The 27774-nt window shown below is 37.9% G+C and overlaps 4 protein-coding genes and 1 pseudogene across 6 annotated transcripts; 4 read left to right on the plus strand and 1 right to left on the minus strand.

Annotated features, from left to right (window-relative positions):
• Positions 1–5090, plus strand: LOC107597376 (hydroxyacid oxidase 2-like). The gene is made up of 9 exons (XM_016288401.1): positions 1–96; positions 567–719; positions 841–992; positions 1123–1406; positions 2701–2922; positions 3008–3166; positions 3288–3357; positions 3469–4638; positions 5041–5090. The coding sequence occupies exons 2-8, from the start codon at positions 589–591 to the stop codon at positions 3522–3524; spliced, it is 1074 nt and encodes a 357-aa protein (XP_016143887.1). The 5' UTR covers positions 1–96; positions 567–588; the 3' UTR covers positions 3525–4638; positions 5041–5090.
• On the plus strand, positions 4694–9743 carry LOC107597372 (kelch-like protein 9). Of its 2 annotated transcripts, none has more exons than XM_016288396.1 (7): positions 4694–5090; positions 5360–5630; positions 5762–5894; positions 6614–6810; positions 6902–7748; positions 7839–7952; positions 9083–9743. In XM_016288396.1, exons 1-7 carry the CDS (start codon positions 5086–5088, stop codon positions 9577–9579), a joined length of 2064 nt encoding a protein of 687 aa, XP_016143882.1. In that variant the 5' UTR covers positions 4694–5085; the 3' UTR covers positions 9580–9743. The 2 variants fall into 2 exon arrangements, with proteins under 2 accessions (XP_016143882.1, XP_016143883.1); XM_016288397.1 differs by having other exon boundaries at positions 5366–5630.
• LOC107597374 (popeye domain-containing protein 3-like) lies at positions 8784–26933 on the minus strand. Its single transcript, XM_016288400.1, has 5 exons — positions 26437–26933; positions 25287–25395; positions 24578–25133; positions 22422–23281; positions 8784–8794 (listed from the first exon to the last, which is right to left on the minus strand). The coding sequence occupies exons 1-3, from the start codon at positions 26931–26933 to the stop codon at positions 24627–24629; spliced, it is 1113 nt and encodes a 370-aa protein (XP_016143886.1). The 3' UTR covers positions 8784–8794; positions 22422–23281; positions 24578–24626.
• LOC107597377 (3 beta-hydroxysteroid dehydrogenase/Delta 5-->4-isomerase type 1-like) lies at positions 10974–13115 on the plus strand (annotated as a pseudogene).
• LOC107597373 (phospholipase A1 member A) lies at positions 15002–22423 on the plus strand. Of its 2 annotated transcripts, none has more exons than XM_016288398.1 (11): positions 15002–15390; positions 15991–16210; positions 16304–16481; positions 16755–16863; positions 19427–19528; positions 19745–19837; positions 19926–20111; positions 20914–21003; positions 21605–21713; positions 21835–21990; positions 22102–22423. In XM_016288398.1, exons 1-11 carry the CDS (start codon positions 15330–15332, stop codon positions 22181–22183), a joined length of 1386 nt encoding a protein of 461 aa, XP_016143884.1. In that variant the 5' UTR covers positions 15002–15329; the 3' UTR covers positions 22184–22423. The 2 variants fall into 2 exon arrangements, with proteins under 2 accessions (XP_016143884.1, XP_016143885.1); XM_016288399.1 differs by having other exon boundaries at positions 19944–20111.
• Positions 26934–27774: the final 841 nt, after the last annotated feature.

Genomic DNA, 27774 nt, shown 5'->3' on the forward strand with positions numbered 1-27774 from the left:
TGTTAATCAGTGTTTTGACTGCCAAAGTTAGCGGGCTAAAAGCACCGAAGCAGTCCACTGTGCTGTGACCTAAATTTGTCTAAACCGTCAGAAAAGGTAAAATGGACCTCTTGTTTCTGTTTCCAAAGTAGAGTTGTTGAATGTGATTCTATTTAATTGTAATATCCAACCTAAATTTTGAAAAACAGGTGTGTAATGGTTCTGTTTGAATGCAGGTAATTTGTTTAATGTTTTTAGCACTAATCTGCAATATTGTGCGAAAATTTTTAATTGTTTAAAAATTTTTAAATGTATTTTTTTTTCACATTTACTAATATAAAAAATGCCTTGAGAAATATAAAGAAAATATTTTTATATTAATACATCCCAAAAGATTGATTTGTATTTTATATTCATTGACATTGAGAAAGTAAATAATCTAAATGGTATTCTAATATTGATGTTCATACTTCTCGTTATGTATTGGTGCAAGAATGCAAATTCTGTGTCAGTGATGAAATTATATTCATGTCAGTTGTGTATATACTAATGAAGATGTGTTTTTATTGATTTATTAATTTTTTTAGCGAGGAAGGCGTCTGTGTAGAAATGACTATGGTCTGTTTGAATGATTTTGAGGAATATGCCAGGCAGCACCTCTCAAAGGCTACGTGGGACTATTATGAGGCCGGAGCTGATGACTGTTGCACCAGAGATGACAACTTGCAGGCCTATAAACGGTACTATGCTGCTGTTAAATTTGTATCACTCTATATTTGTGTTACTCTACAATTTTATGGACCATGCTTATGCGTAATCTCTAACTAAACTAATCTCATACTATAATGTCATCTCTTTAAGGATCCGCATGAGGCCGCGGATCTTACGTGATGTGTCGATCAATGACACTCGGACCTCTGTGCTGGGAATGGAGATAAGCTTCCCTGTGGGAATTGCTCCCACGGCTTTCCACTGCCTTGCATGGCATGAGGGAGAACTGGCCACTGCTAGAGGTGAGACTTGGTTTCATTATTTCTTGTGTTATGCAGCATTTTGGCCACTAGATGGAAACTTGTTTGAAGCTACTAGCTACTAGTTTGACTTTTTTGCAATTTATCTTTCCATTCTTCTTTCATTTCCTAGCCACTGAGACAGTGAACACCTGTTACATAGCCAGCACATACTCCACATGTTCAGTGGAGGAGATTGCCGCAGCAGCACCCAACGGGTACCGTTGGTTCCAGCTGTACTTGTACCGGGACCGTAAGCTCTCGGAGCAGATTGTACGCAGGGTGGAGGCACTTGGCTACAAAGCTCTGGTGCTTACAGTGGATGTACCCTACACTGGCAAACGGCGCAATGATATACGCAACCAGTTTAAGCTTCCACCTCACCTGATGGTCAAGAACTTTGAGAGAATGTTCCAGGTAAGGTAGCTATTTATTTTTTTATGTATAATACAGTAAAGCAAGGGTTTTGGGGGAAATTTGAGAGAAAAGAAAAATTATTGAAAATAGTTTTAGGCCTGTCAAAGTTAATGCATTAACTTAAGATATTTATTTCATATGTTTAATTCAATAATTATTATAATATGGTCCCACTTTATATTAAGTGGCCTTAACTACTATGTACTTACATCAAAAAATAAGTACAATGTACTATCTTATCTTATTGGCGTCCGATTCCCTTCCGTTCCTTGCGTTCTCTCCACCGCTGGAAAGCTGCTCCAATATTTACGCGGGTCTTCTTGCCTGATCGTAGCCCTTCTTTTTAATGTTTTGTTTCTCTGAAATTTTCCTCTTTTTTTTTTTTTTAATCTGCCATCTCTCGTTATCTATAGTCGATCTGCTAATATCCATCCTGTGCGCTCACTGAGCGTTCTCTTCTCCCTATCATTACTAGACACGCCCCTTAGTGCTGATTGGCTGCGAGTGTGCGGCACATTGGTCAAAAGCATTTTTCAAAAATCGCTTAGTGCACCTTTAATAGTGAGAATTGGTCCCCAAACTAAAGTGACCAAATTAACCTTAAAATGTTATATCTATATATATATAAACAAATCTTTAAACTGCTTTAGAAAAATATTTCTTGTGAAAAGCACTTCACAAATAAATCTGAACTGAACTCAAAATATTTTCATATTTTAGCAATTTGTGTTAGTACAGTAAGCTAAATAAGTTTTGGAAACATCATGTTGTCTTTATAATATGACTTAGTGAAGTGACGTGTGGCCAAGTATGGTGAAGCATACTTTGTGCTCTGCATTTAGCCCATCCAAGTGCACACACACAGCAGTGAACACACACACCGTGAACACACACCCGGAGCAGTGGGCAGCCAAATTGCTGCGGCGCCCGGGGAGCAGTTGGGGTTTCTGTGCCTTGCTCAAGGGTCTCACCTCAGTTGTGGTATTGAGGGTGGAAGAGAGTGCTTGTCATTCACTCCCCCAACTGACAATTCCTGTCAGACCTGAGACTCGAACCCGCAACCTTCGGGTTACAAGTCCGACACTAACGATTAACAAGGGGATCATCACAAGGGGTTCGCACCATAAAGTTTGAAAAAAGCAGTAGAGGAAGGGCACGAAATAACAGAAAGAGGTAGTGGGAAATGTTGCAAGCTGAATTCAAACTTGTATGATCATTATAGCTTAAAAGTTTAAACATAGTAGCTTGTTATGCAGTGTCTGTTTGTATGAATCCCTCTTTGCTTCCTCTACAGGAGCAGGCAGGCTCTCAGGAGGAATATGGGATCCCAGCTAATACACTGGACCCATCAATCAGCTGGAAGGATGTGTGCTGGCTCCAGTCTCTATCACGGCTGCCTATAATCATCAAGGGCATCCTTACAAAAGAGGATGCAGAGCTGGCCGTAGAGCATGGCGTCCAGGGGATTATTGTGTCTAATCATGGGGGCCGGCAACTGGATGGAGTACCCGCAACGGTAAGGCAATCTATCAAAGTCTCAGTAGTTTAGATGTGATTACCACCATTGAAACAGTTACACCTTGACCTTACATGTCACACAGATAGATTGTCTGCCTGAGATAATGGATGCAGTGCAGGGCCGGGTCGAGGTCTACATGGATGGAGGGATCCGCACAGGCAATGATGTGCTGAAGGCCATAGCCTTGGGAGCCAAATGTGTGTTTATTGGCAGACCAGCAATCTGGGGCCTCGCTTACAAGGTAACTGAGTGGAAAGCAGTATTTTTATGGTTTCTAATGCTTGAAAATTTGAGCCTGTTCTAAAGTTTCTGCATGATATTTGATGCAGATAAGATGTTCACATACAGTATGTTTTGATCAGGGGGAGGAAGGAGTGAGAGAGATCTTACAGATTCTACATGACGAGTTTCGTTTATCCATGGCGCTGTCAGGTCAGTCTGCTGTGTAGAATTCAATGAGCCACGTGTCGCACAACAAAAAAATGGGTCACATTTTGATGTCTGACAATTCTCTTCATTTCAAATTGCCTCTAATTCTACTAGGTTGCCGAAACGTTGCTGAGATCAACAGGAACCTCATTCAGTTCTCCAGACTTTGAACAGCAAAGAGGACTTTAGTCATTTCTACTTTACCACTTACAGCAGAGCACCGCAAAGATCCACTTTATCCACTATTAATACTAAATCTATTCAAGAAACTACTGTTTTTTAAGTCACATTTAGCAAGAATTACATATTTAAAAATGTTCACAGTGTATGGATGGTTTTAATACAGTATTTGTATTTCAGTACTCATTATTTACAGCACTGCATAAATTCCACACTGTTTTGACTGAGAGTGAAGTATTTTAGAACCTGATGAATCTCCACTCAGTAATTATCAAATTTATTTATATAGCACTTTTTAAAATACAAATTTTAAGTAAGTCAGTAATGCGCGAAGACAACAAGGAATTTCATTCAGGACAGTGGTTTTGAAGGTGTCTTATGTAGCTGGCAACAAACTAATGTGCAATAAGAAAAGTTTCAGATTTTGGAGCAAAGTGAGGTCAGTATGGAACAAATATTGAACATTAAAATATCCAGTGTGGCAAAACTAAACAATACGAGATTCTCAGAAGTAATAAATGATGGTGTGTGTTAAATCAGTATTTATCTGACAATTAATTGCTACACTTTTTCTGTTGACGTCCTACTTTTTGTACGAAGTTAACTCGATTTTTCACTCTAAAAATAAACACATGGTACAAATGTATGCATTTATCTCATATTTAAATGCATATTGATTCTTTCACTCTGCCCTTTACATAAAGATTGTTTGTTTTACAGTAAATAATCAGTACTGCTAGTGCAGCACATAAAAAATAAAAATCTGCTATTAGGCTTCCTCTTTTAACACCGGCTATGGGTTCACCTCATGAGTATCAAACACAACATCAGAGTGCAAATGCAGCTGAGGGAAAAGCAAAGGCTTGAACTGAAGCCTATTATAAGTAACATGTCAAAAGGAGGAAGATAGAACGTTTTGAAACAACATGTAAGGGTGTGTGTGTGCGAGAGAAAGAGAGCGAGAAGTGACACAGGAAGTCAATGAGGTTGTGGTAAACAGACTCTACATACCCATTTGTGTCGACTGAGTGTGATCACAGTGTGATGCTTTGTGCTAAAATAAGAAGACACTTCTGAAACCCCCAGAGAAAGCACCACGTCTCGGTAAGCTCCTTTTATTTAATGTAGTCCATCTTTCCTGAATTTTACCCCACTCAGAAACTTTACATTTGTGTGTCAGTGCTTTGAAGAGGATGGGTAAATATAGTACTGTTACTTAATAGTAAGTAGTAGAAAAATATTCAGTAAGTTCAGTATTCAGCTTAAGTTTATCTGCCAATTATTTTGTGAACTTAACTAAAGAAAGACTCCCTCTTTCTATAAACACACATATATAGAAGAGGCCATGTCTGTCTAATCGGCATCACTGTGTTCGTTGCACATAGATGACAGAGCTAACTTCCCCTTTCAGACCTTGTTGTTGGTGAAACGTTTTTACTTTGATCCAAATATTGTTCCTGCAGATCTGGTGAAACACTTAACCATTTGTTCTAATTTTTCTATCAGAAATCCTGTAAAGAGCAAATTTGCAAAGAAGCAGACACAAAAGGCATGGGGTAAGTTCTGACAGTCTTATTAAGTTATTGCATCATAGGCCTTACTTTAAAGGACCGTTTGGACAGACATGTTTTATACTAAACAGAAATATATTTATGAGCACATAAAATAACATTTGGTTAGTGAACTGTTAGTATTGGATACAAATGGTCAGTTAAATGTTTACTAATTATTATAGAATATTATTTTATCGTAATTAGAGGAAAGGAGGAATATAGGTCTTTCATGTGATGTGACTGTCAAAGTTTTAAATATGTCTTTATTTCAGCAACAGTGGAGAGGAAGGAAAACTGCATCGCAGACTTTCCCGAATAGGAAGCAGATCGCAGAGAGAGCCGCCACGACCCCCTCCTCAAACAGACAAGCCTCCAACGGCGACTCCTCCAAGACCAGCTGAGACTGTTTCAAAACCTCCAGAACCTGCGCCAAAACCAGTTGTAATCCCCCCAAAACCTCCAGTGGTTCAAAAGCCCACTGCCCCTCCGAAGCCACAAATACAAGTGTTCAACAGCACAGAGCATGGCACTGCCATTCTCAAGGTAAGACAAAGACATAAGAAAAGGTAGAAACAAACTGCCTAAAACAGAGAAATACAGTCTACTTACAAAGCAACAATGGTGTATTTCACTGCAAATAATATATATTAATGGCAAATTTTGCCATGTCCCAGGGGTTGGATTGTTTTCGTGGTGATGAGACACTTTGCGATGTGACTCTGATTCCTGGTGACAGCAGTGAAACTTTCCCAGTCCACAGGGTCATCATGGCTTCAGCCAGTGACTACTTCAAGGCCATGTTCACAGGTGAGTCTTGCTAAATCCAGGAGGAGCAGCTTTAGCTGTCAAACCTAATTAATAATGTTGACAGTTTTTTGCGATGCCCCTGTGGTTTAAATGTGTCACCTTTTTGTAATGCTTCATATGCTTGCTGTTGATCAGCTGATTCTGGTTGAGCCTGATCCTCCTATTTATCCAGGTCTTGTGTTTTGTGATTATCACACAAATTTAGGGATGTACAATAGATCTATACCATATTGGTTATTGGCCGATACCAGACTTTTTTTTGTTGTTATTGGTCGATATAGGATATTTGATTGTGCATACCCTTGCCTTATTTTTACATTGCTAAATTAAAATATACTTTTTAGAAACAATAATAATTTAATAAAACTTAAATGTAATTAATCAAATCATCTATCAAATACGTTGTTATGATGTCTAAATTCCCTTAGCATTTAAAACGATGTTTGTAGACAAACTTTGATAATGGCTTGAGAAAGCCAAGCCTGAAAGTTTAAAATAGTTTAAAACTAGATGGATGGATGGAAATAATTATCAACTTGAAAAATATGGGTCAAAATGTTAATATATGTAATATTTTGGTCAAACGTGTCTATGTATTTGTTCTGCATTTTAGTTAGTTAGGTTACAACGAAAAGCATTTCCTCCTTGCAATATATTTCTCACTGATCCACACTGATCTATTTTTTTTTCTTAATTCCCTCTCCCTTTTGTTGTGGCAGGTGGCATGAGAGAGCAGGAGCTGAAGGAGATTAAGCTCCATGGCGTGAGCACAGTCGGCCTGAAGAACATCATCGAGTTCATCTACACATCTCGTGTGAGCCTGGGTCTCGGTACCCTTCAGGACACACTAGAGGCGGCGAGCTTCCTCCAGGTGCTTCCCGTTCTCAGCTTCTGCAACCAGCTACTCAGCAGTGAGGTATAAATCCGTAACATGTGGTGTTTATTCTTCCTTTGCGTGAATTATTCATCTGTGCATGACATAATAAGCCAGGTTTTCTACATGGCAGATCACTATAGAAAACTGCGTGGAAGTTGAGCGCATTGCCAGAGATCTTCTTCTGGAAGATGTCCAAAGACACGTCCACACTTTTGTGTGCGAGAACTTCTCCTTGCTGGTGCAGAGCGGCCATCTCCTGCAGTTGTCCGAGGCGAGCATAACGTACGCCCTCTCCAGTGACTCTCTGAAGGGTTTCTCCGAAATGGAGCTGTACCGCATCGCCCGCTCCTGGCTGACCCATAAACCTAGCGAGCGGCGTTCTGCTGTTTACTCTCTGATGCGCCACATCCGCTTCCCTTTGATGTCCCCTGCTGAGCTCCTCCAGATCTCTCAGGAGGACCAGACTGAAGAAGGAGCAGCAAGCAGAGGAAAAGAGGAACGGGAGACGTTCATGCGATCAGACACGGCCTGTGTCAACCTCCTCCTGGAGGCCAGCAACTATCAGATGCTTCCCTTCCTCCAGCCGACGCTGCAGACGGAACGGACTCGGATTCGATCCAATTGCACTCACCTGGTGGTTCTGGGTGGTGTGATGAGGCAGCAACTGGTGGTCAGCAAAGAGCTCAAGCTGTACGATGAGGAAGACGGAGGCACTTGGAGGTCCCTCCAACCTATGGAGGTGCCACGTTACCAGCACGGAGTGGCTCTTCTAGGGGGCTTTCTTTACATTGTTGGAGGTCAGAGCACTTACGACACCAAGGGTAAGACAGCTGTGGACAGTGCGTACAGGTATGATCCTCGCTTTGACCGCTGGTTGCAGGTGGCCTCTCTGAATGAGAAGAGGACGTTCTTCCATCTGAGTGCTCTTAAGGGGAAGCTGTATGCTGTTGGAGGGAGAAATGCCACTGGGGAGATTGGTAAGGACATGTTTTACCAATTACTCTGTACAAAATGTTCTGTCCTTTCTTAAAATACTGTGGAAAAACAGAAAACTGTCTGTTGTTCAGATTCGGTGGAGTGCTACAACTTGAACAATAATGAGTGGACTTTTGTTGCACCGATGAGTGAACCTCACTATGGACATGCTGGCACAGTACATGGAGGTCTGATGTATGTGTCGGGTGAGTATCCACCTTCATGTGAGATCAATGTGAAAAGCACATCTATATTATATGTAGTTGTGCATTAATGTGTTAACATCTGTCCTACATAATGAGAGGAGATTTTATACTAATTAAATGTGGCTCACAAAGCATGTGGCCTTAATCCACCACAGTCCTCTGCATGAGTCTAATGAATGCACTGCACAAGGATTCTTTTATTACTCTTAAAAAAAGAAGAAGAAAACACTTTTAGAGGTCTCTTAGCAACTTTGCAACCTTCACCTAATGGCGACGTTCCCAGAACTAGAGGCAAAAGTAACATGAAACAGATAACCAGTAAACAGAGCAGCTTCAAGCTCAACTGGGTCACTCATCTGAGGTTAGACCGCAGCCTAAAAGGGGCACTGCAGGCTTGATGTGAAACCATGAGAATGTCCCTACTTGAAGAATCACAAAGTTTTCAACAAGCATTATTAAAAATAAGGTAATTTGAAGAGAAAAAATTTATTTGGGGTAATGGGAAGATACAAATAATAATATAGAGGCATTTTGGGGTCATTTCCACCACACCAGGATTTTTCAAAAGTCAGTGTACTTCTTTTCCAAAGATACAAAAGTATCAGTAAAAATTATGCTTAAGAAACATGTGATGTATGAAAAACATCAAGCTGGAAATCACATGTGAGTAGAATGTTTTCATTTTGTGTCATTTTGCATTATTTCAAATGATGCAAAAAGTTTGAAAATATATTATACATTTTATTTTAATATATTACACTTAAATTATACATTTAACTATTTTTTACATTTACTTTCATAAAATTACACTTATCCAGACTGCGAACAGTCAGTCATTTTACCTCCAAAAAGTTAAAAATATAATTTTCACCATTGTCATTTCCACCACAGAATGCAATTAAACACAAAACATCATGTGGTGAAAATGTTGGTGGGACTTTTTCGGACTTCTCCTGTGATTTTTACTTTGTTGGTGGATTGTTAAGTTCTGTGTAAGTAGTGGCCTTAGTATAAGAAAAAGTTATATACTTCCAGCTACGTTATCACATTCTTTCTGCTGATTTGTGTTTGTTTCTGCAAGAATAAATAAGCTTGTTCTTAAAAGTTGCATTCACCCTTTATACCATCAGGTGGTATTACAAGAGATGCTTTCCAGAAAGAGCTGCTGTGTTATGACCCTGATAGAGACGTGTGGAGCAGGCGAGCAGACATGATGGAGCTTCGTGGTCTTCACTGCATGTGCACCGTGGGCGACCGCCTCTATGTCATGGGTGGAAACCACTTCCGGGGGACAAATGACTATGATGATGTGCTAAGCTCTGAGTTCTACAGCCCTGCAACTGACCAGTGGACAGTGGTGGCTCCGATGCCCAAGGGTCAGAGCGATGTGGGGGTGGCCATCTTTAAGGGCCGCATCTACGTGGTGGGTGGTTACTCCTGGAACAGCAGGTGTATGGTGGATATCGTGCAGTGTTATGACCCTGAGAAGGATGAGTGGGAGAAGGTCTTCAGTGTCCTGGAGCCTCTCGGAGGCATACGGGCCTGCACTATGACAGTTCATTGCCCAAAAAGTTCAACAGATGAGGCTGAAATACAAGAGTGTCCTCTTTTAACATCCAAAAGCTGAACAGATGGTTTAATATTGTTATTGGCCTTTAAATGTGAGATACTGAAGTTAGCTTCACATTGCCAGTGATGTGTGTTGCAAAAACAGGTTGAATGATTTGATTACTATACATGCCACTTTATTAATGTTTGAGCTGGGGTGAGGGAAAATTACTTGCTTGTAAATTTTAAAAAGGGAGTTAGTGCACCATTATTTGTTTAAATGTGCATGACTGTGTTTAAATGCTGTTCTCTTTCAATGCCTGATGCCACATTTGATGGGCACAGTGCTGAATACTGCATCTCTAAATTATTCTGCATCTCTTAAATTTGCTTCAATTACTTTTATATGCTTTGCAAAAAAAATTGTTTTTTAAATCAGTTAATTTGTGTTTGGTATCTTTAATGTACATTTCTCTTAACATAAAATGTCTACTGATTCCATTCAAGCTAAATAAATAAATAATATTAATTAATCCTGCACTTTATTTATTTATTTATTTTTCAAATAAGGGCTATATAATATTCACATACATAGGATCATGTGACACAGAAAACAGCTATTTTAAATTGTATTTAACAATATTACGTATAATATAAACATTAAAAAATCTTATTGACCCCAAACTTTTAAACAGTAATGAATAATCACATATGACAAAACAGTTTAAACTAAAACAAGATGTGATCCATATATTGTAAGTGGTTGTGTGTACAGTGCAGAATGTGTCCTACAACCTTGAGCGGTTCATGTTTTGGCGAAGTCATCAGACAGATTATCAGAAGACAAAGGACAACAACCCAAGGTCTGTAGACACCCAGAGTAAACGTAAAAGACTATTACAGTCAGGACTGTAAAATGACTAAAGAATGTTCCCTTCTCATATCCACATAAAGGCAATCTAAGCTGCTAATAGAGGTGGAAAAGTCAACATGATATATTACCTGATATAAAGCTGGGTTAAAGTAAGGATCACTCCAAAAGTAAAGTAACTTTCAGGCCTGTTTGTGTAATACATATGTCGGTATCTAGTAATATTTTAGTAAGCTAGCAGTTTTGGAAATAATTTGTATTTTATTTTATTTTGCTCAAAATACAAATACAAACTTGTGAAATGGTTACTATACCCCTGAGTTCCCCTTATGTATCTTTCACAATGTCTATTTGAAAACATGTAAAGCCATTGCATAAAACCTGTTTGGTTTATTTCATGTCAGTAGTGGCTTTCTTTGTAAAAACAGGAACCCTAAAAATAAGCAGAGTGCTGACCAGCACCTTGACACTGTTTTTCAACTCCCGTCCCCAACCCGTGGCATTGAGGCTGTCCTTGGTAATAAGGCTTAAAAATGCACCACCCTCCCAGTCCACTCCACCATTAAAACTCCAGACTCTGCCCTCTGGAACGGTTTCATCATAGTGGCATAATACTAAGTGCTGGCAGGAGTGAAGTGGTGCTGGTGGCAGCTGCCATGACTCTGTCAGGAGATGTGTGTGTTGTGACGGGAGCCTGCGGGTTTCTAGGAGAAAAGCTGGTCAGACTGTTGCTGGAAGAGGAGAAGCTTGCTGAGATCCGACTGCTGGATAGAAACATTCAGTCTGAGCTAATACAGTCATTTGATGGTTAGTGGATACTTCCATTACAGCATTTCTCATCTTGTATTTCTCCTTTTTGGGGATTCTGTAGGTCACTTTTTGAATTCTTCGGTTTTGTGGTGTCTCTCTATTAGCTGGCATTCTTCTTCCTGTTTTGCACTTGAAATCAGCCTTTGCTTGTGAATAATATGACTAGAGATAAGGTAAACTGTTCACATGCCATTATCATTTCTCTGTTTGTGTCCTCAGATTGCAAGGGAGAGACTAAAGTGAATGTTTTTGAGGGGGATATCAGGGACCGTGAGCTATTGAGAAGAGCCTGTAAAGGAGCAGCACTTGTTATCCACACTGCATCTCTCATTGATGTCAATGGAGCAACTGAATACAGTGAATTATATGGAGTAAATGTTGAAGGTGAGAGTTCTGTGCTGCTCTTTAGCACATGGTAACAAGACTGAATCAATCTAAGCTAAAAGGAAAAAGACTGATTAAAATTTCCTGAATGAATGTAGAGTTTGGTCACAATTTTTTTTACAGTTTAAAAAGAATGAGACAAGAAGAGAGCAGTGGTTCCCAACTGGGTGTCTGGGGCCCACTAACTTCCATGGGGGCCTCAAGATGACTTAATAGGACTTAAAAACAAGCATTAAATGGGCTAAAACAACTAAAAATTAAGATATTTCGTATTTTAATTGATTCCCTAAACAACATACTTTGTCTCTAAAGAATCAGGATTCCCACGGTCTTGGAAAACCTGGGAAAAACCTTGTAAATTAATAAAATTTTAAAACGCCATGAGCATTTTTATAATGAATACACATTTTTGTAGGTATACCAAGCTCTAAAATATTTTATCAGGTAGAAATTGTAGGTAAAATATTTTGTAAAAATCCTTATCCTTAATGCTTATGCAGTAAATCACAAACAACTACTATCCTTGAAGAACACTGAGCTCTTGAAACTTATGGAATCCTGTAATGCAGTTATTTTAATTTCAATTATAATTATTCTAGTTACTTATTTTAATCTATGGACACTGTAAATAATAAAAAAAAGTTTTGAAAACAAAAGCCTGCAAGGGCCTTCGGTTATAGTTGTGAACCTTGGAATCAAACAGGTTGAGAACTACTGATTTCGATGATACTTGCATTAGCAAATCAAATAAAACCATCAAAAATTTACTTTGATGATCAAAATATGCCAACACTACACAATATAGTAATCAGAGACAATAAAATAGTGTTTGTTTTTCCATAACAGGAACACAGCTGCTGCTCGAGATCTGTATCCAAGAAAACGTGGCCTCCTTCATTTACACTAGCAGCATTGAGGTGGCAGGTCCCAATCCCCGCGGTGATCCAATCATTAATGGCGATGAGGACACCCATTACTCCTCCTGTCTTAAGTTTAGCTATAGCAAAACCAAGCAAGAAGCTGAACAGATTTGCCTTCAGGCCAATGGAGAGCTGCTCCGTAATGGAGGTCAGCTGGCTACTTGTGCATTGAGGCCCATGTACATCTATGGACCAGGCTGTCGTTTTACTTTAGGTCACATGAGGGATGGAATCCGCAATGGAAATGTGCTGCTGAGAATGTCACGACGTGAGGCAAAAGTGAATCCTGTATATGTGGGAAACGCAGCCCTGGCACATCTACAAGCAGGTCGGGCTCTCAAAGATTCTCAGAAAAGGGCTGTGATGGGTGGAAACTTCTATTACATCTCAGACGACACTCCACCTGTTAGCTACTCGGACTTTAACTATGCTGTTCTTTCACCATTAGGCTTTGGGATACAAGAGAGGCCCATTCTGCCCTTCCCACTTCTGTATCTCCTGTCATTCCTCATGGAATTACTGCACTTTGTGCTCCGACCTTTTCTGAAGTTCACTCCTCCCTTAAACAGGCAGCTACTGACCATGTTAAACACACCCTTTAGTTTCTCATATCAAAAGGCTCATAGGGATTTTGGATACAGCCCTCGCTATGACTGGGAAGAGGCACGTAAGTGCACTAGCGATTGGTTAGCGTCTGTCTTACCTGCAAAGAGACAACAATTAACTTGAAATAAATTAAAATCATGTTTAACAATACTGTGCTGCCTGTATTTCTAAGCAGCCATGTTCTGTCTGATTTTTTACAGTAAACTTTCCTTCTAATTAGATCTCCAGTAGTCAAAAAAATTGGCTGTCTAATGTTCTGAGTAATGCACGTTTTAAAGTAAAAAAAAAAAAAAAAACTTGGAAATTACTTTATATTATGTTTACAATTATCTCACAAATAAAAAATAAATATCCATATAAAGGAAAAAAAGTAGTTGTAATAAAAAGTACTAAAACTTTAACATAATTCAAGAGAAGAGTTTATGACTATATTTTCTTTTATGACTTTAATCATGTATTTTAAAATTAAAAAATAATTTCAGAAATGAAGACAAACCAAGTATCAATGCTATTTAGGCACTATACTTTCGAATTTGGAATGACTTGTACATAAACAAATGTATATTGTGGTAATTCATAGGCCTGCCTGTTTGAGTCTGTATATTACTCCACTTGTCTGTTGTTGTTGTAGTGTTGAGGATTTTCCAGTGACCCGTATTGCATGTTACATTGTTAGTAAGTGGCGACAAGTCTTTATTAATTTACTGACAATGGAGAACAAGTCATTTTGAAGAAACCTGCTTCATGAATATTTAATGCTCAGAAAGCTACCAGTAATTTCTAAACTATCAGCCATTTTAACTGAAAGAATGCAGTAATACTAATGTTGTTCACAGAATAAGGAAATCTAATCTTTGTCTATAATTTTTTTTATCAGTTAGAATGATACTGCATAGATCCAGTTTATTTGTAGAAATATGGTGCACTGGTAATATATGTAGTATGTCACGTGATCATGTTGAAATGTCAGAAATATCAGTCTGTGCAATAAAAGAAAAGTAGTAGAAAGTATTCTGCCTTACCGATATTTATTTTTTGTGTCACAAATGCATTCAATAGGGTCCTCACAAATGTCCATAACTTAGTCTCTCCATTAAAATATAGTTTTATATAATTATATAGAAATCTGTGAAATTAATAGATCAACAAATGTTATTATAACTTTTACAGGCTATATGTTATCCAAATATCATTGAAAAAAGATTTGTCAGCATGCCTGGCACGATTAAATATAAGGAAAGAAAGAAAGAAAGAAAGAAAGAAAGACTGTCACGGAATTGTGACGTAAGTTAATAGAGGTGCTGATGAGAATGAGAATGCAAATGACAATCCTTTTTAATGGTAAAATTCATGCCTGATGATATTTTCAATTAATTATATAATTTTTGATGTAAATGTAGCCACGAAGGGCTAAGTTGAGTGTGAAAACTGTTTGATGTTAAAATGAATTAAAGCAGTGAAAAATAACTGTCTTGTCCGTCCTGGCAAGTATAGCCTATTCACGTAAACACAGTTGGTTATGTGTTAAGTGAACCTGAATAGTTGGAAAAGAAATCAGATGTGTCAATATAGTGCATTATGTCTTGTATGATGCTCAGTTTTTCTCTGTTACCATTTACAAAGTCAACGAGAAGTTAATGCCTAGTAGCAACAACCATTTTGCAGAAGATGATGAGTCTGGACTTGAACAAACAGCAGATTATAATTACGTCTTTCAAGTGGGGCCAACTGATTGTGTTAAATTTACTTCAGTCCAGCAAAAACTCTTCTGAGAGTTTTGTGCCAAAGAGGCCAGAGTCCTGCCTCTGGACAAACAATCAAACATTTCATCTGTGAGGTCATAGGTTCACAACCAGCTGCAGAGCAGTGGACCGATCATTTGTTATTCATTGTTGTAGTCAAAGCCAACAAAGAGTCTCCACTAGCTACACAAGCTATCACGGGATGGATGCTGGGAATTAATGTCTCTCATGCTGACATGCTTCATAGCAGCACACCAGGAATGGAAGGAAAAGCCATTCATCTCACTTAATCGGATATTGTAGCATTTTTCTCAGAACCAGGCATTGTGTAACAGATTGTGGCTGGATATTAAGTGGATTCCAGGCTTATTAGGGCAGCTAGTTGAAGAACATTTGTTGAAAGGATGCAGAAAGAGAAAGAATGATTTTGCACCCAAACAAGTATCTAACCAGCAGAAACATCTAACTCCGCTGATTTCATCATTTTGATCAAGACATGGCTTGGAAATGGATAAAGGCTTTTGTTTATTTGTCAACGTGTGTCACCTCTGCTGTGGGTAAGTTCAGTTTAGTTCAATATCACACAGATTAAATCTTTAATTGTGGCAGTTCTATTGGGTGAATACACCACCCGAATTCAAATGATCTGCAGTTTTAGTTAATTTGGAGAAAGAGAAACATTGAAAACTTAAGTTATAGTGTGTCAGTAAGTGGTTCACTGATCAACAGTTGTAAAGTATGTACAGAATTTGATTGTAGTGATTTTAATATTTATAAATCCATTGATTAATTAATTGATAAATTAAATTAAACTAAACATGATACAAAAAAAAGCATTTTGAATTGCTCTTATTAAAATAAAAATTGCATTGCATTATCAGTGCTTGAATTTTTAGTGCCTGCAATTTAACATGTTTTTAAATTGTATTCACCTTCCAAAGTTCAATTCCAGCTTTTGAAAATAACAGTACCATCTTTATTATTTAATATATAACGTTTTACTTTACAAATTCAGCTTTACAAAGTCAAACTTACACATCTGGGGACAGCAGAGGCAGCAGTGTCTGGTGAATCCAGTGAAGCTACCAATTACAGATTAAAATTTTAAAACGTTTTGACGTTGCATACTCATGAATTCCATGCATACAATTTTACAGGTAATGATGAAGCTTCCCGAACGAAGTGTGCTGACTTTAACAACACCACGTGGCTGGAATACAGACAGGGCACCAAGCTCCAGGTTCAGTATCTTCTTCTTACACGAAATAATGCAGACTGCGCCAGCCTCTTCACACAGGACTGCCTCAACCATACCCAGAAGCACACGGCTTACTTCAACTCATCACTCCCCACCAAAGTCATAGTTCACGGATACAGGTAAAACATTAAATCGGCAGCATTTTATAATAGGAAAGCAATCCTTGTGAATGAGATTTTACTCAGATGATTCTTTGATATACTGTGTTTCAGGGCTCTGGGCAGTAAACCTTCCTGGGTGAGTGGCTTAGCCCAAGCTCTCCTGCGGGAAGAGAATGTGAATGTTCTGGTGGTCGACTGGGTCTATGGAGCCTCCTTTGCTTATAACCTGGTGGTTGAGAACTACAAGGAGGTGGCAGTGCAGATTTCAGTGCTTATCAATCAGCTTACGGTAAAAGCCTCAATGTTTTGTTTATGTTCAAGTGTTACAGAATCCATAATAAAATACTTGACCACTGAATACTAAAGGCTGTCTTTTTAGAGCAGTGTCCATATGCTAGAAGTAATAAACATAAAATTGTTCACAATGATCAGTAGGCTACACAGAAAACGTATCAGAGTAAACACATAGAAAGTACAAGAATAATATAATTTTTGTGTAGTATGTTGTATAGTACATTTGTATACTACAAATAGTACATTTTTGTTGTTGTGTCCTTTGTAGAAATATGGAAGCACACTGGAATCTTTCCATTTCATTGGTGTGAGTCTTGGAGCACATGTGTCTGGATTTGTTGGGACCCTATTTGAAGGCAAGCTGGGTCAAATTACAGGTAATATTTTAATACAATTTCTAAAATGCATTAATATACAGTGGAATCCCAAAGTAAGAGATCACATTGAAAATAGGTTTCAAAATCTTCAAAAGCTGTCATTAAAGCAAAAGTGGACATAAATATTAATATAGGCTATATTCATAATTTAGCAAATAAAACTTTAAAATGTTTACAAAAATTATCGATAAACAATAAAAATAAATTAATACATAATGAAATTTTGATATTGATGTTCATTCTTATGCTGACAATATGTCATGATAATTTTTATGTTCATAATATCTTTTGTCAATAAAAGAAATCTATGAAATCAGAAAAAAAATGCTAAATAGATTTTCACTAGTGGTCTCAGGCTATATATGTGCCCTAAATGTTAACTGTATTTTAAAGGGGTCATATGACTTTGCGAAAATGAATATTATGTTGTGTATTTGGTGTAATGAAATGTGTTTATGCGGTTTAAGGTTAAAAAAAAACTTATTTTCCACATAATGTACATTATTGTTGCTCCTCTATGCCCCGCCTTTCTGAAACGCGTCGATTTTTACAAAGCTCATCGGTCTGAACGCTGACTGGCCAGCTATCCAGTGCGTTGTGATTGATTGGCTGAATACCTCAAGCGTGTGACAGAAATGTTACGCCCCTTACCAAACTGTGATGCCGTGTCCAGGCGCGATGAGACAAAACCAATAAAACCCATACAAACGAGGCATTTGTTGCATCCAGTGGGGACATAATTACTGATTATAATGACTTATACTGTCTTTTTACTCATTGTGTTGCATCGCACCGCGTAAACATAAAACCATGTCTGCATTTGTGATCGGAGAAACGACAAACAACAAACAACAAGTTGTATTGTAGGCTACTCTCCCAGGATCAGGAAACAATCCTCCATAAAATGCGCTGCACACATCTGAATATTTGAGTTGAACTGTTCTGGAACAGTGTTGTAAATACAACTTAACCACTGATTTGTAGTTGTGTCCTCTTTTGGAAGGCCAAACAAAGTATTTTCGCTTTCACAATGAAACACACAGCGTCACACACAGCGGGCTTGTGTAAGCGGCGGCCAGCGGCTAGAGTGAGGAACGGCCGGCGGATTCGACGAAGAAGCGGCCGGCGGGCTTGCGGCAACCACATGTGACGACCCCGGGCTGGACTCCGCTTCGTCCACGGTGAAAGCCGATCCAGCGAACCACAGCACGACGTTGATCTATTTCCTCAGCGACCAGCAAGGATCAGCTCTAGGCATGATGAAGTGGATATCGTCCTCTTTTGGAAGACCAAACAAAGCAGTTTCGCTTTCACAACGAAACACAGCATCTCCACGACATGGTGGCAACGACAACAACAATACTACAGCGAGAATAAAAGTTAGGCTACGCCTTCTTTCTTAGCGTGAACATTTGGGCGGTGTTATGCAAATCTTCCCACACAGTGACGTAGACATGTAGGGGCGTGTTTAAACGAGGCATTTTAGGAGGGCGTGGACAAGTCTTAACTTTTATAAAGAATATCTCTTTGGGTTTGCGACTTTAGTCTTTGCAACTTTAGGGATCTTATCTATGCACGAACAGCTTGTAACACTCCAAAGAGAAAGGAAAATTTGAAATTGCATCATATGACCCCTTTAATAGTCTCTTCTGATTTTGCATAATGCTATGTAATGTTGCCACATGCTGTTAATTCTGTTGTGATAAGACCTTTGAAAATGCTACACTTGAGTGGAACAAAGACCAACACTGCACTACACTCAGGTCTTGCAAAATCGCTAGCCCAACGTCCTGGGGCTACAGTCGGCCTATACCAAAATGCATCGCCGCCATGCCGATGGGCTATCTTGAATAGTGATACAAAATTCCTTCCTTGATTCGCCTTGTAGTGTTGAAACGGATCGTAGTTCATCATTTGCAGCATTTTAAACCATTCAAGTGCAAGGCAGAAGAGAATCAGTAACGTGAATCGTATCGCATCGTGAGTTGACTGAATCGTTACATCCCTATATATGCTACTAGTTTTTGCTGTGGTATAGTAGTGTTCTTTAAATAATAAATGTTAATAAAGAAGCATTTTTTGCTCATCAGAAAAATTATCTGATCTGTGACTCAAAATCTGAAATATGATCCGAGCCGTGAGTTTTGTGATCCGTTGCACCCCTAGTCCCTTGACTTGTTATTTGAAGAAAAAAATATAATCACTAAAGTTTTTGATCATGCTGATTTTTCCGCAGTGAAGTTCAGCCATTGTCCATTTTATTTAGGCTATAGTTAAATTCATTTTGGGCTACCAAAATCTGAAGAATGCCTGCCCGAAGGGCTACCAGGGATTTTTAAATGTTGCCAGCCCTGACACTGAATGAGGCTTTCTGACAAAAGCAGAGGCTGCAAGACCACTCCAAATAAACAATGAGAAATTGTTATGCTGCACAGCCTTGGCAAGAAAACAAGACTTTGTTTGACCATTCAAAGAGTTTAAAATGTATGTAGAACCCTAAAAGTGTTTAAATTTGAATAATTTAGTATAATACAGAACATATATCTGAGTTTTGTACCCTCAGGTCTGGACCCAGCAGGTCCAATGTTCAAGAGGGCTGATCCATTTGATCGTCTGGATTCATCTGATGCTTTATTTGTTGAGGCCATTCACACTGACTCTGACTGTAAGAGTGAATCAGTCCTTTGCCTGAAATGATCTATTTATTATTTTTATTTATTCAAGAAGCAGTCTAATATTGAACAGGACACGTTTCTTGACAGCTTTATCTTGATTTATTATCTAACCACAAGCGTTCATATAAGTGACACTGGTGCTATTTTCAGTACCGAAGTATAGGTTATTTGTGCACAACTGAACTGAATATCTGTACATTTGCCAGATTTTGGTATATCTATTCCTGTTGGGCATGTGGACTTCTTCTTAAATGGTGGAATGGACCAAGCCGGTTGCGCACGTTCAAAGTTTGCTTCAAGTAAGTGGACAACAAAAGCTGACCAAACGCTAACTGAGACATTAAGCTAAATGAAATGTACCGTAGCTTGATGCTGAGAATCTGTCAGTTTTTATCTACTTTCCAGTGTATGGTTATGTCATTTGTGACCACATGAGGGCACTGCACGTCTACATGAGCGCCCTGAACAGCTCCTGTTCGCTTATTGGTTTCCCCTGCTCCAGCTATGAGGAATTCCTGGCAGGAAAATGCATCACCTGCGAGGGCCCCTTCAATGGCACATGCCCACAAATAGGTAATGATGAATAAGCAGTATGAAAGGAACATCTTTTTAGAAAGTGTTTCTGTTTATGAACACAAATAGTGTAAAAAATGTGAAAAAGTTGTCCTATTTAATTGTACCAAAGTATTTACAAGTAAACTTAATTCCTTTTGCTTTTGAAATTAATTGCTAAAACCAGGACATACAGTGGACATTTTCTTAAAGTAATATTAATGCAAAAAACTAGGGATGCACCGATATGAAAATTTTGGCCGATACCGATAACCGATTATTCTTTATTTTTGAAAGCCGATAACCGATATGTTGGCCGATAAATCTATATCCAAATTGTTATATACTTTTTGAGAGCCTGATTACAAAAAAGGTCTCATCATTAAAAGCCACATCCCAAACACTTCAACATAAGCAGCCTAGTTTGAACGGTGTACGTTTAAAAAATATTTTTACTCTCCCATTAGTGCATCCCTACAAAAAACCTTTCTTCACTTTTTTAATTGACTCTTTAGAGAATGTTTTTTTCATAAGGAGGATGGTTACAGTTAACTCACAGGTCCTCAGTCTGAATAATAATTCTGAGGGGTTTTGCATGCTAATCTAATCTTGGATGGTTATGACCTTATTGTTCTAGTTCATTTAGGTGCTTCATCTGTTTTAGATTTCTTTTGTATACATTATGGCTTGCTCCAACTGGACAATGTATCACTTGAGATTATGTAACAAAAGGATAACATTGTTTCCGGTAATGTACGACACAAGCCTTTGATGCCCAAGTGTGCTCCTTCACTGTCTGTTTCTATATGTGTGTGTATTTCAGGCTTGTTAAAGAACAGTGGGATAACAGCGACTCCCCTGCCAAATCAAGAGAAGGTCTATCTCCTGACCACTGCTACGGCTCCTTATTGTGGTGTGTATGACTTTGTGCATATTGTGCATACATATTGTGCATACTTTGTGCATACTGCAGGTATTAACAGCTTTATAGTAATGATGCATCAAAGTGATCAAAAGTGATAGTAAAGACTTATTACATTACATTATTACAAAAATTGCATTTCAAATAAATGCTGTTTTTTCTAACTTTATATGCATGAAAAAATCCTGAAAAAAATAATATAATATTAAGCAGCACAACTGTTATAGTTTCTGTTACTGAATAGTTTCTTTTGCAGCAAATAAGCATATTAGAATGATTTCTAAAGAATGATGTGACTTGGAAGACTGGAGTAGCGGCTGCTGAAAATGGTTATTTAAAGTTATTTAAAGTTGTAATAATATTTCACAATGTTACTTTTTACTGTACTTTTTAGTTGATAAAAAATAAATGCAGGTGAGCATGAGACTTCTTTCAAACACATGAAAAAATCTTGACCACAAACTTTTGAACAGTATAGTCACCCCCCAAAAATATTTTTTGTGTACTGCTATATGTAACAGTTTATAAATGTGTTATGTTCATGAAAAATACAGCCAAATAATCCATCTCATGCCCTCCTACTCTTTTTCAGCACATCACATCCTAGTGGAATTGAAGGTTTTCCCTTTAGACAAGAATGCTGATGTTCAGCTCACCCTGATCTCCATGGGACACCCTGAGACAGAGCTAAAACTCAAACTGTATGTATTATATTTCCAACAAATCATAACCAATGAGCTATAGCCTGTGTTCCTGTATTGTAGGTTTACTCCTTTAACTGTTTGAATCGTGTGTGAATACGTTTGTACATATGTATTTCAGAAATACAGATGAAATGGTGTATAAAACGTTGACTTCACACCCGGAGCAATTGTGTAAAATTGATTCAGTGCAGCTGAAAAACACAGGAGCACGATTCTACAGACAAGGAGATATTCATTTTGAGTATATCTGCATCTCTGAAGTCCCTAAAACCAGGTAAATGCAGCCTTAATATTTGCCTTTAAACTCTTTTTGATTTGGACATAAAAAGTGCATGTCCCATGTAACACTGTATTTAATAATACTTTATTTCTGTTCAATTTGCAGAGGGCTGGATCCATTATGTGTGAAGAACATTAATATTGGACGGGGAGTACAATGGTCACATGACTTTGTACAGGTGTGCTAAATTTAAAAAACAACAAAACAAAACACAAAATCGACTTATAGAGAGCTTATATGTTAACCAGCTTTTAAAGTCTTAAATTAGTGAAACTCAAGCAAAGGTCACACACTAAAACTTGGGTTGGGAGGCATTAAAGCTCACCGACAAAGACATAAATAGGATACAAGGGGACTGAAATGCATAAACTCTGTTAGATATATTTATTGTGTTTTCACAAAATTACTTCTTTTAGCCCTTATACAATGTACCATATGATTTTTGTGCACTGTTCCAGAAAGTGATAGTGAAATATCAGCCAAGAGGAATTAAGTCAGGCATTCAACACTCAGTAGTTTCATTTAATTTTATGTTAATATGTGTGCTGAAAGTTCTGGTTCATTTCCAATGATTTAAATGTTTGGAGTGTTGCAACATTCAAGGTACATTTTAATATTTTGGCACTCTGATTAGTGTTTATAACCGCATACAGCATACTAAATAATAAAAAAGTCTTCTCTGCTTTGAAATCTTAAGAATTACATTTTGAACCCACCACTTAACAATTGGCCCCATGAAAATATTTTCACAATATGGTCAGTACACAGAAGATGTTGCTGAAGCATTTACTAACTTCCTGTTATATTATAAAGCACACACTTTTGTGATTAATCTCATTATCTACATAGTATAACTCTGAAATGCTGTTAAAATTAATTTATGTTTGAAAATCTAATTTGTTGCTTTTACCTTAAACATCCTGTCTCAATTATTCCAAACATATTTAACTACTAAGCACATGCCAGTACAAATAAAAATAAAGCATTTTGAAATCACAGCAATGTGGAATCATATGTAATACAGTACCTGTTTTGGGAGGTTTGCTCTTGTTTTGTCCTGTCACTGTCCTAAACAAAAGGACATTTAATGAATCTTTTACTGTTTGGTGTTAATGTTGTCTTCATTTGTATGAGGGGAAACCGATTGGATGGTGATTTAGTGGAGTAATCGTTCAGATGTTATGGTCTTTATACTGCTGAAACCATTCCTACAGCTTTGGGGTGTCAGTAGGGGCCAGTGGGGCACATCCTCTTTGGAATCGAAGTCTTCCTGGAGTATCATCCTCTGTTAGATGTATGGAAAAAGGTGACACATTAAAATGTCATTGAGAACACTGCAATAAATCCTATAACTAATTTCAACACAACATAATCACATTTAGAGGCGTGTTTTTTATCCATCAGTGTAGGTCTCACATTGTTTTTTGTAGCACAGGCTGTTTCTGGACATGATCCATATCTCTCATTCCTTTGGAAACTTGCATGTGAAGGTCATGTCTCAAATGACAGCGGAACCCTCCTCCCACAGCTGTCCCACTATCCTGTACCCTACAAAATGCAATCTGGCCCTTGTTGGCAAAGCCAAGTATTTCAAGAGCGAGGAGTGCTGGATAAACAGACTTGGTATGTTTGGATCCCTGGATGTCCCAAAGCCTTTCCAGTCTTTCATCTTTCAGTGTATGTAGTAAAATGAAACCAGCCTTCTCCTAAGCATAGAAACTTCTGTCAAAAAACACTGAATATAACTCCAATACCATGTACTAAATAAAACTTATCTCTCACCTAAGGAAGCCTTTTCCTCCTGCCAGAATGGACATGTGTGTTAAATGAGGACATACCATTGACTTTGTGTTGTGTTTGTTTGTGTTTTACAATTTTAAGTTAAATATAGTCTATTACAGAGCCCCATATATATATATATATATATATATATATATATATATATATACAGGTGTGTCTCAATAAATTAGAATGTCATGGAAAAGTTCATTTATTTCAGTAATTCAACTCAAATTGTGAAACTCGTGTATTAAACAAATTCAATGCACACAGACTAAAGTAGTTTAAGTCTATGGTTCTTTTAATTGTGATGATTTTGGCTCACATTTAACAAAAACCCACCAATTCACTAGCTCAACAAATTAGAATATGGTGACATGCCAATCAGCTAATTATATATATATATATATATATATATATATATATATATATATATATATATATATATATATATATATACAGTATATATATACACACACTGTATATATATTTTTTAATTATTATTAAAAGCCTAAAATTAAATTGATAAATTAATAATTTTCTAAATAATTATGATTCAATATAATTATATTAACTATTAACATGCCTTCCTTGCATATGAATTTATCAGATGACAGTAAAGTCATCAAAGACATAAATATAATCCAGGTCAAAAAGAAGCATAAACTAAAACAATTCATCATGCACATTCATCACTCTGCATTCTCTTAATCAGTCATTGTTTGTGCAGTTCAGTGTCCAGTTAGTGCAGTTGTGCCTTTTCATGCAAGCCAGCCCCGTCAATCCTTACTTGTGTACTTACATTGTGATTTAAGAAGTGTCCCAGTGTGTTAGCGTCAACACCCCAACCTTTACTTCAAATAATCTCTCTCACTCCCATAGTCCATTAGAGAGCCTGTCATATCAGCAAAGTCCTCCAGAACCAAGCTGGTTGAATCCTCACCAGAGGGCATCTCTGTGTCTGAGGGCCAGAGCTGGTGTGGAGATTTGGGCACAGGGGTCTTTCCCTGGTCAGGATGGATGTTTCTTGCATCTGAGCCCTGGTTAGATGGTTCTGGATCACCCGTCACGACTGTAGCATCTCCTTGGCTCCCCCTGGGTGGTGAACTAGCACTTCCACCCTCACTGCCCTGTGGCGAGGGGGCAAGGACATGGTAGAGACTGGGCAGACGGATATCAAGACGCACACCACTCTTGGCAAACAGCTTGTCATTGAGCGAGTACAGTTTGTCAGCAATGTCACTTCCGAGCATGACTGAGAAAAGTCGGGCAATGTAACGATCCTTAGACAGCAGAAGGTAAAGCCGACGTCTGCGCCAAGAGATGTAATGGCAGTCCGTCTCTGCGGTTAGTGTCACCTGTGGTCAAAAGGGTCATGGGAAGTTTAAGGGCATGCAATATTTCATGGTTGTATGAACATAGAATAATTTTGCTCAATGGCACGGACTAAAAGATTTTGCCATGATGTACTTGACATTGGTACTAATTATAAAAATGGTATGTTATCGTACCTGGAAGTTCCCTTCCTCTGTTGGTCTTAGAGACTCCCATTCTGGAGAATCAAGAAACTGGTAAGGGAAGATATAATGGAGAAACTGACCTTCTAAGGACACTCTAATCCTGTAAAAGCAAAAGATCTGGTTTGAAGCACATGCTAAGTTCTTAGAAATGTACTTTTTGTATTCATGATGGTTTCATATGGATTTGAAAAACATTTGTCCCATTTTCAAGAAGCATGAAATAAAAATTCACTCTAAAAGTACATTATTAAATGTTAAAATGTTACACTCGGCTATACATTACAATACAGAAAAAAGATCTGTCGCTACTTCTGTTTTATCGCAACTTTAAATTTAATGACTGAAGATGTAATATGGTTTAACCAACAAGTAAAAAGTAATATATATATATATATATATATATATATATATATATATAGGAAAAAAAATTTACTTAAATGATTTTAGCAAATGGCTGCAATATAACAAAGAGTGAAAAATTTAAGGGGGTCTGAATACTTTCCGTACCCACTGTATATATATATATATTATTATTATTTTTTTTTTTAAACAGTGTACACATCTTAATAATTATTTTCAAAAAACTTTTAAAACATTTTTCAAGGTAGATATCACAAATTGGGAAGTTTCACCCCATGACATTTCACAACTTGACCTATCCTTTTTATTCATAAAAAGGTCAAATAATCTTATATTTTAAGAGACTTATTGACCTTGACACAGTCATGCAGTCTCCAGAGGTCCTTTCTATTGCATCATTTCCTGAGTAATATTTGTTTTCTTTTTCACATGATGGCGCACAAAAGTGTTTTTTTAAGCATTGAAGAAGTTTTATTAAAATATTTTATATAATAATTAAATGTCTTATGTCTTACTACTACTATAATTGTAACGAACTGTATTAATTAAATTTTTTATGATTTTTTAAAAATGAATTAATAGATAGGACAAAAAAAATACATTATTGACCCCCCCCCCAAAATATTTTCATGTTAATTATTACTCTATACCTTCAGGAAAATAAGCGATAATAGTGTGTGTTTACAGTAAGGATAGTGTTAAGAGTACCAGTTCAAGATCAATCAATAATCCAGAAAACCATATGAGAGTCTACAACTCTGCCAAACATTCTGTTTCTCACCTGCCAGAAAGAAGAAAAGACAACTGATCAATGGGTGTCTTCCCCTCGACAGCATACGTCTCCTCAGCCGCTAGAGAGAGCACTTTGCTCTCACTGGCAGCTGTGATCACCTTGAACACCTGCACAGGTACATCCAGAGGCAGATAGACCGCTGTGTAAAGCGCAGAAAGCTCCTCGTTAGCTAAACCGTCCTGCATCAGCCGAAAAATCAGATGACACACCTGGGCCAAACACTGCAGCATCAGCAGCAAATTCCAGAGGAAGACATCAAGGCCACACACTGTCAACCAGCCCCACAGTGCCAGACAGAGGAAAGCGGGAGCCAAAAAGCTGAAGATGTACAGAGCCCCATATGCTCCACTACCACCCATATAGCCCAAAAAAAGAATGGTGTTACCCAGATGGTAGATGGCACCTTCGGTGCTGTTGGTCCATCCATTGCAGAGTGTGTGATTGTAAATTATAGAGTCAATCAAGATAGAGTCGCCACTATTCATGTTTTTGGCTCTGTTGTCTTCAATTCAATTCAATGGAAATAAAAAAAAATAAAAAAAGAAGAGTATCATCAAATACCTTGTTGGAAAGTTCATAAGCCCAACGTTTGTTAAAAATCTAAAACTAATGTCAGATATATATATGTAAAGATTGTTCCCCTCAGCCTCTAACAGCCAGTGCACCTCTTACTGCCAAAAATATTTGGAATGAAAGAAGCTTCATAATTCCGTTCCATTCAGTTCCGTTGACACCCACTTTTCCTTTTGAATTTGACAATATCAGCCCTATACTCCCCAACCTCTGCTTCTGTTCCCTGTCCTTCACTGGACTGTTGGAAACATGGAGTGGGAGAGGCGGGGATAGAGACCCTGAGAAGGATAACCATGTTTGGAATTGAAACGCAAGGAAGAAAGAGCCACAGACAGAAAGCAGACTTGCTACTTAACATAACACAATGATGGCCGGGCAGTGTGATTACGATAACAAGTGACACAGAGAGAAGCTTTCACTGACGTCTGTGAAGATCTCTGAAAGCTCTGCCAGATGTCACCAACACCCGTTTTCTCACAGTCAAACAAGACCATTTGTATTCCAGCTCTTCTAATGGTGTTTGAGGGGAGGAGCATCCTAGGCTATGGGGGGCATATTTAGAGAATCTGAGACAGATAAAATAACAGGGGAGGTCATGTAACACTGTTTACCTCCCCCTCCCTGGCCATTCCTTTTGTAGTTTCACATAACTTGGCCCAGCAGTTGTTGGTAGTTAATATTCTGCTACGTAGCAGTGGAGTGCAGGAGTGAGTGGATTCTGTTTCTTTTATTATTTAAGCATAAGTTATGAGA

This window comes from Sinocyclocheilus grahami, unplaced genomic scaffold (assembly GCF_001515645.1).
Source record: "Sinocyclocheilus grahami isolate Dianchi unplaced genomic scaffold, SAMN03320097.WGS_v1.1 scaffold231.1, whole genome shotgun sequence".
NCBI lineage: Eukaryota > Metazoa > Chordata > Actinopteri > Cypriniformes > Cyprinidae > Sinocyclocheilus > Sinocyclocheilus grahami.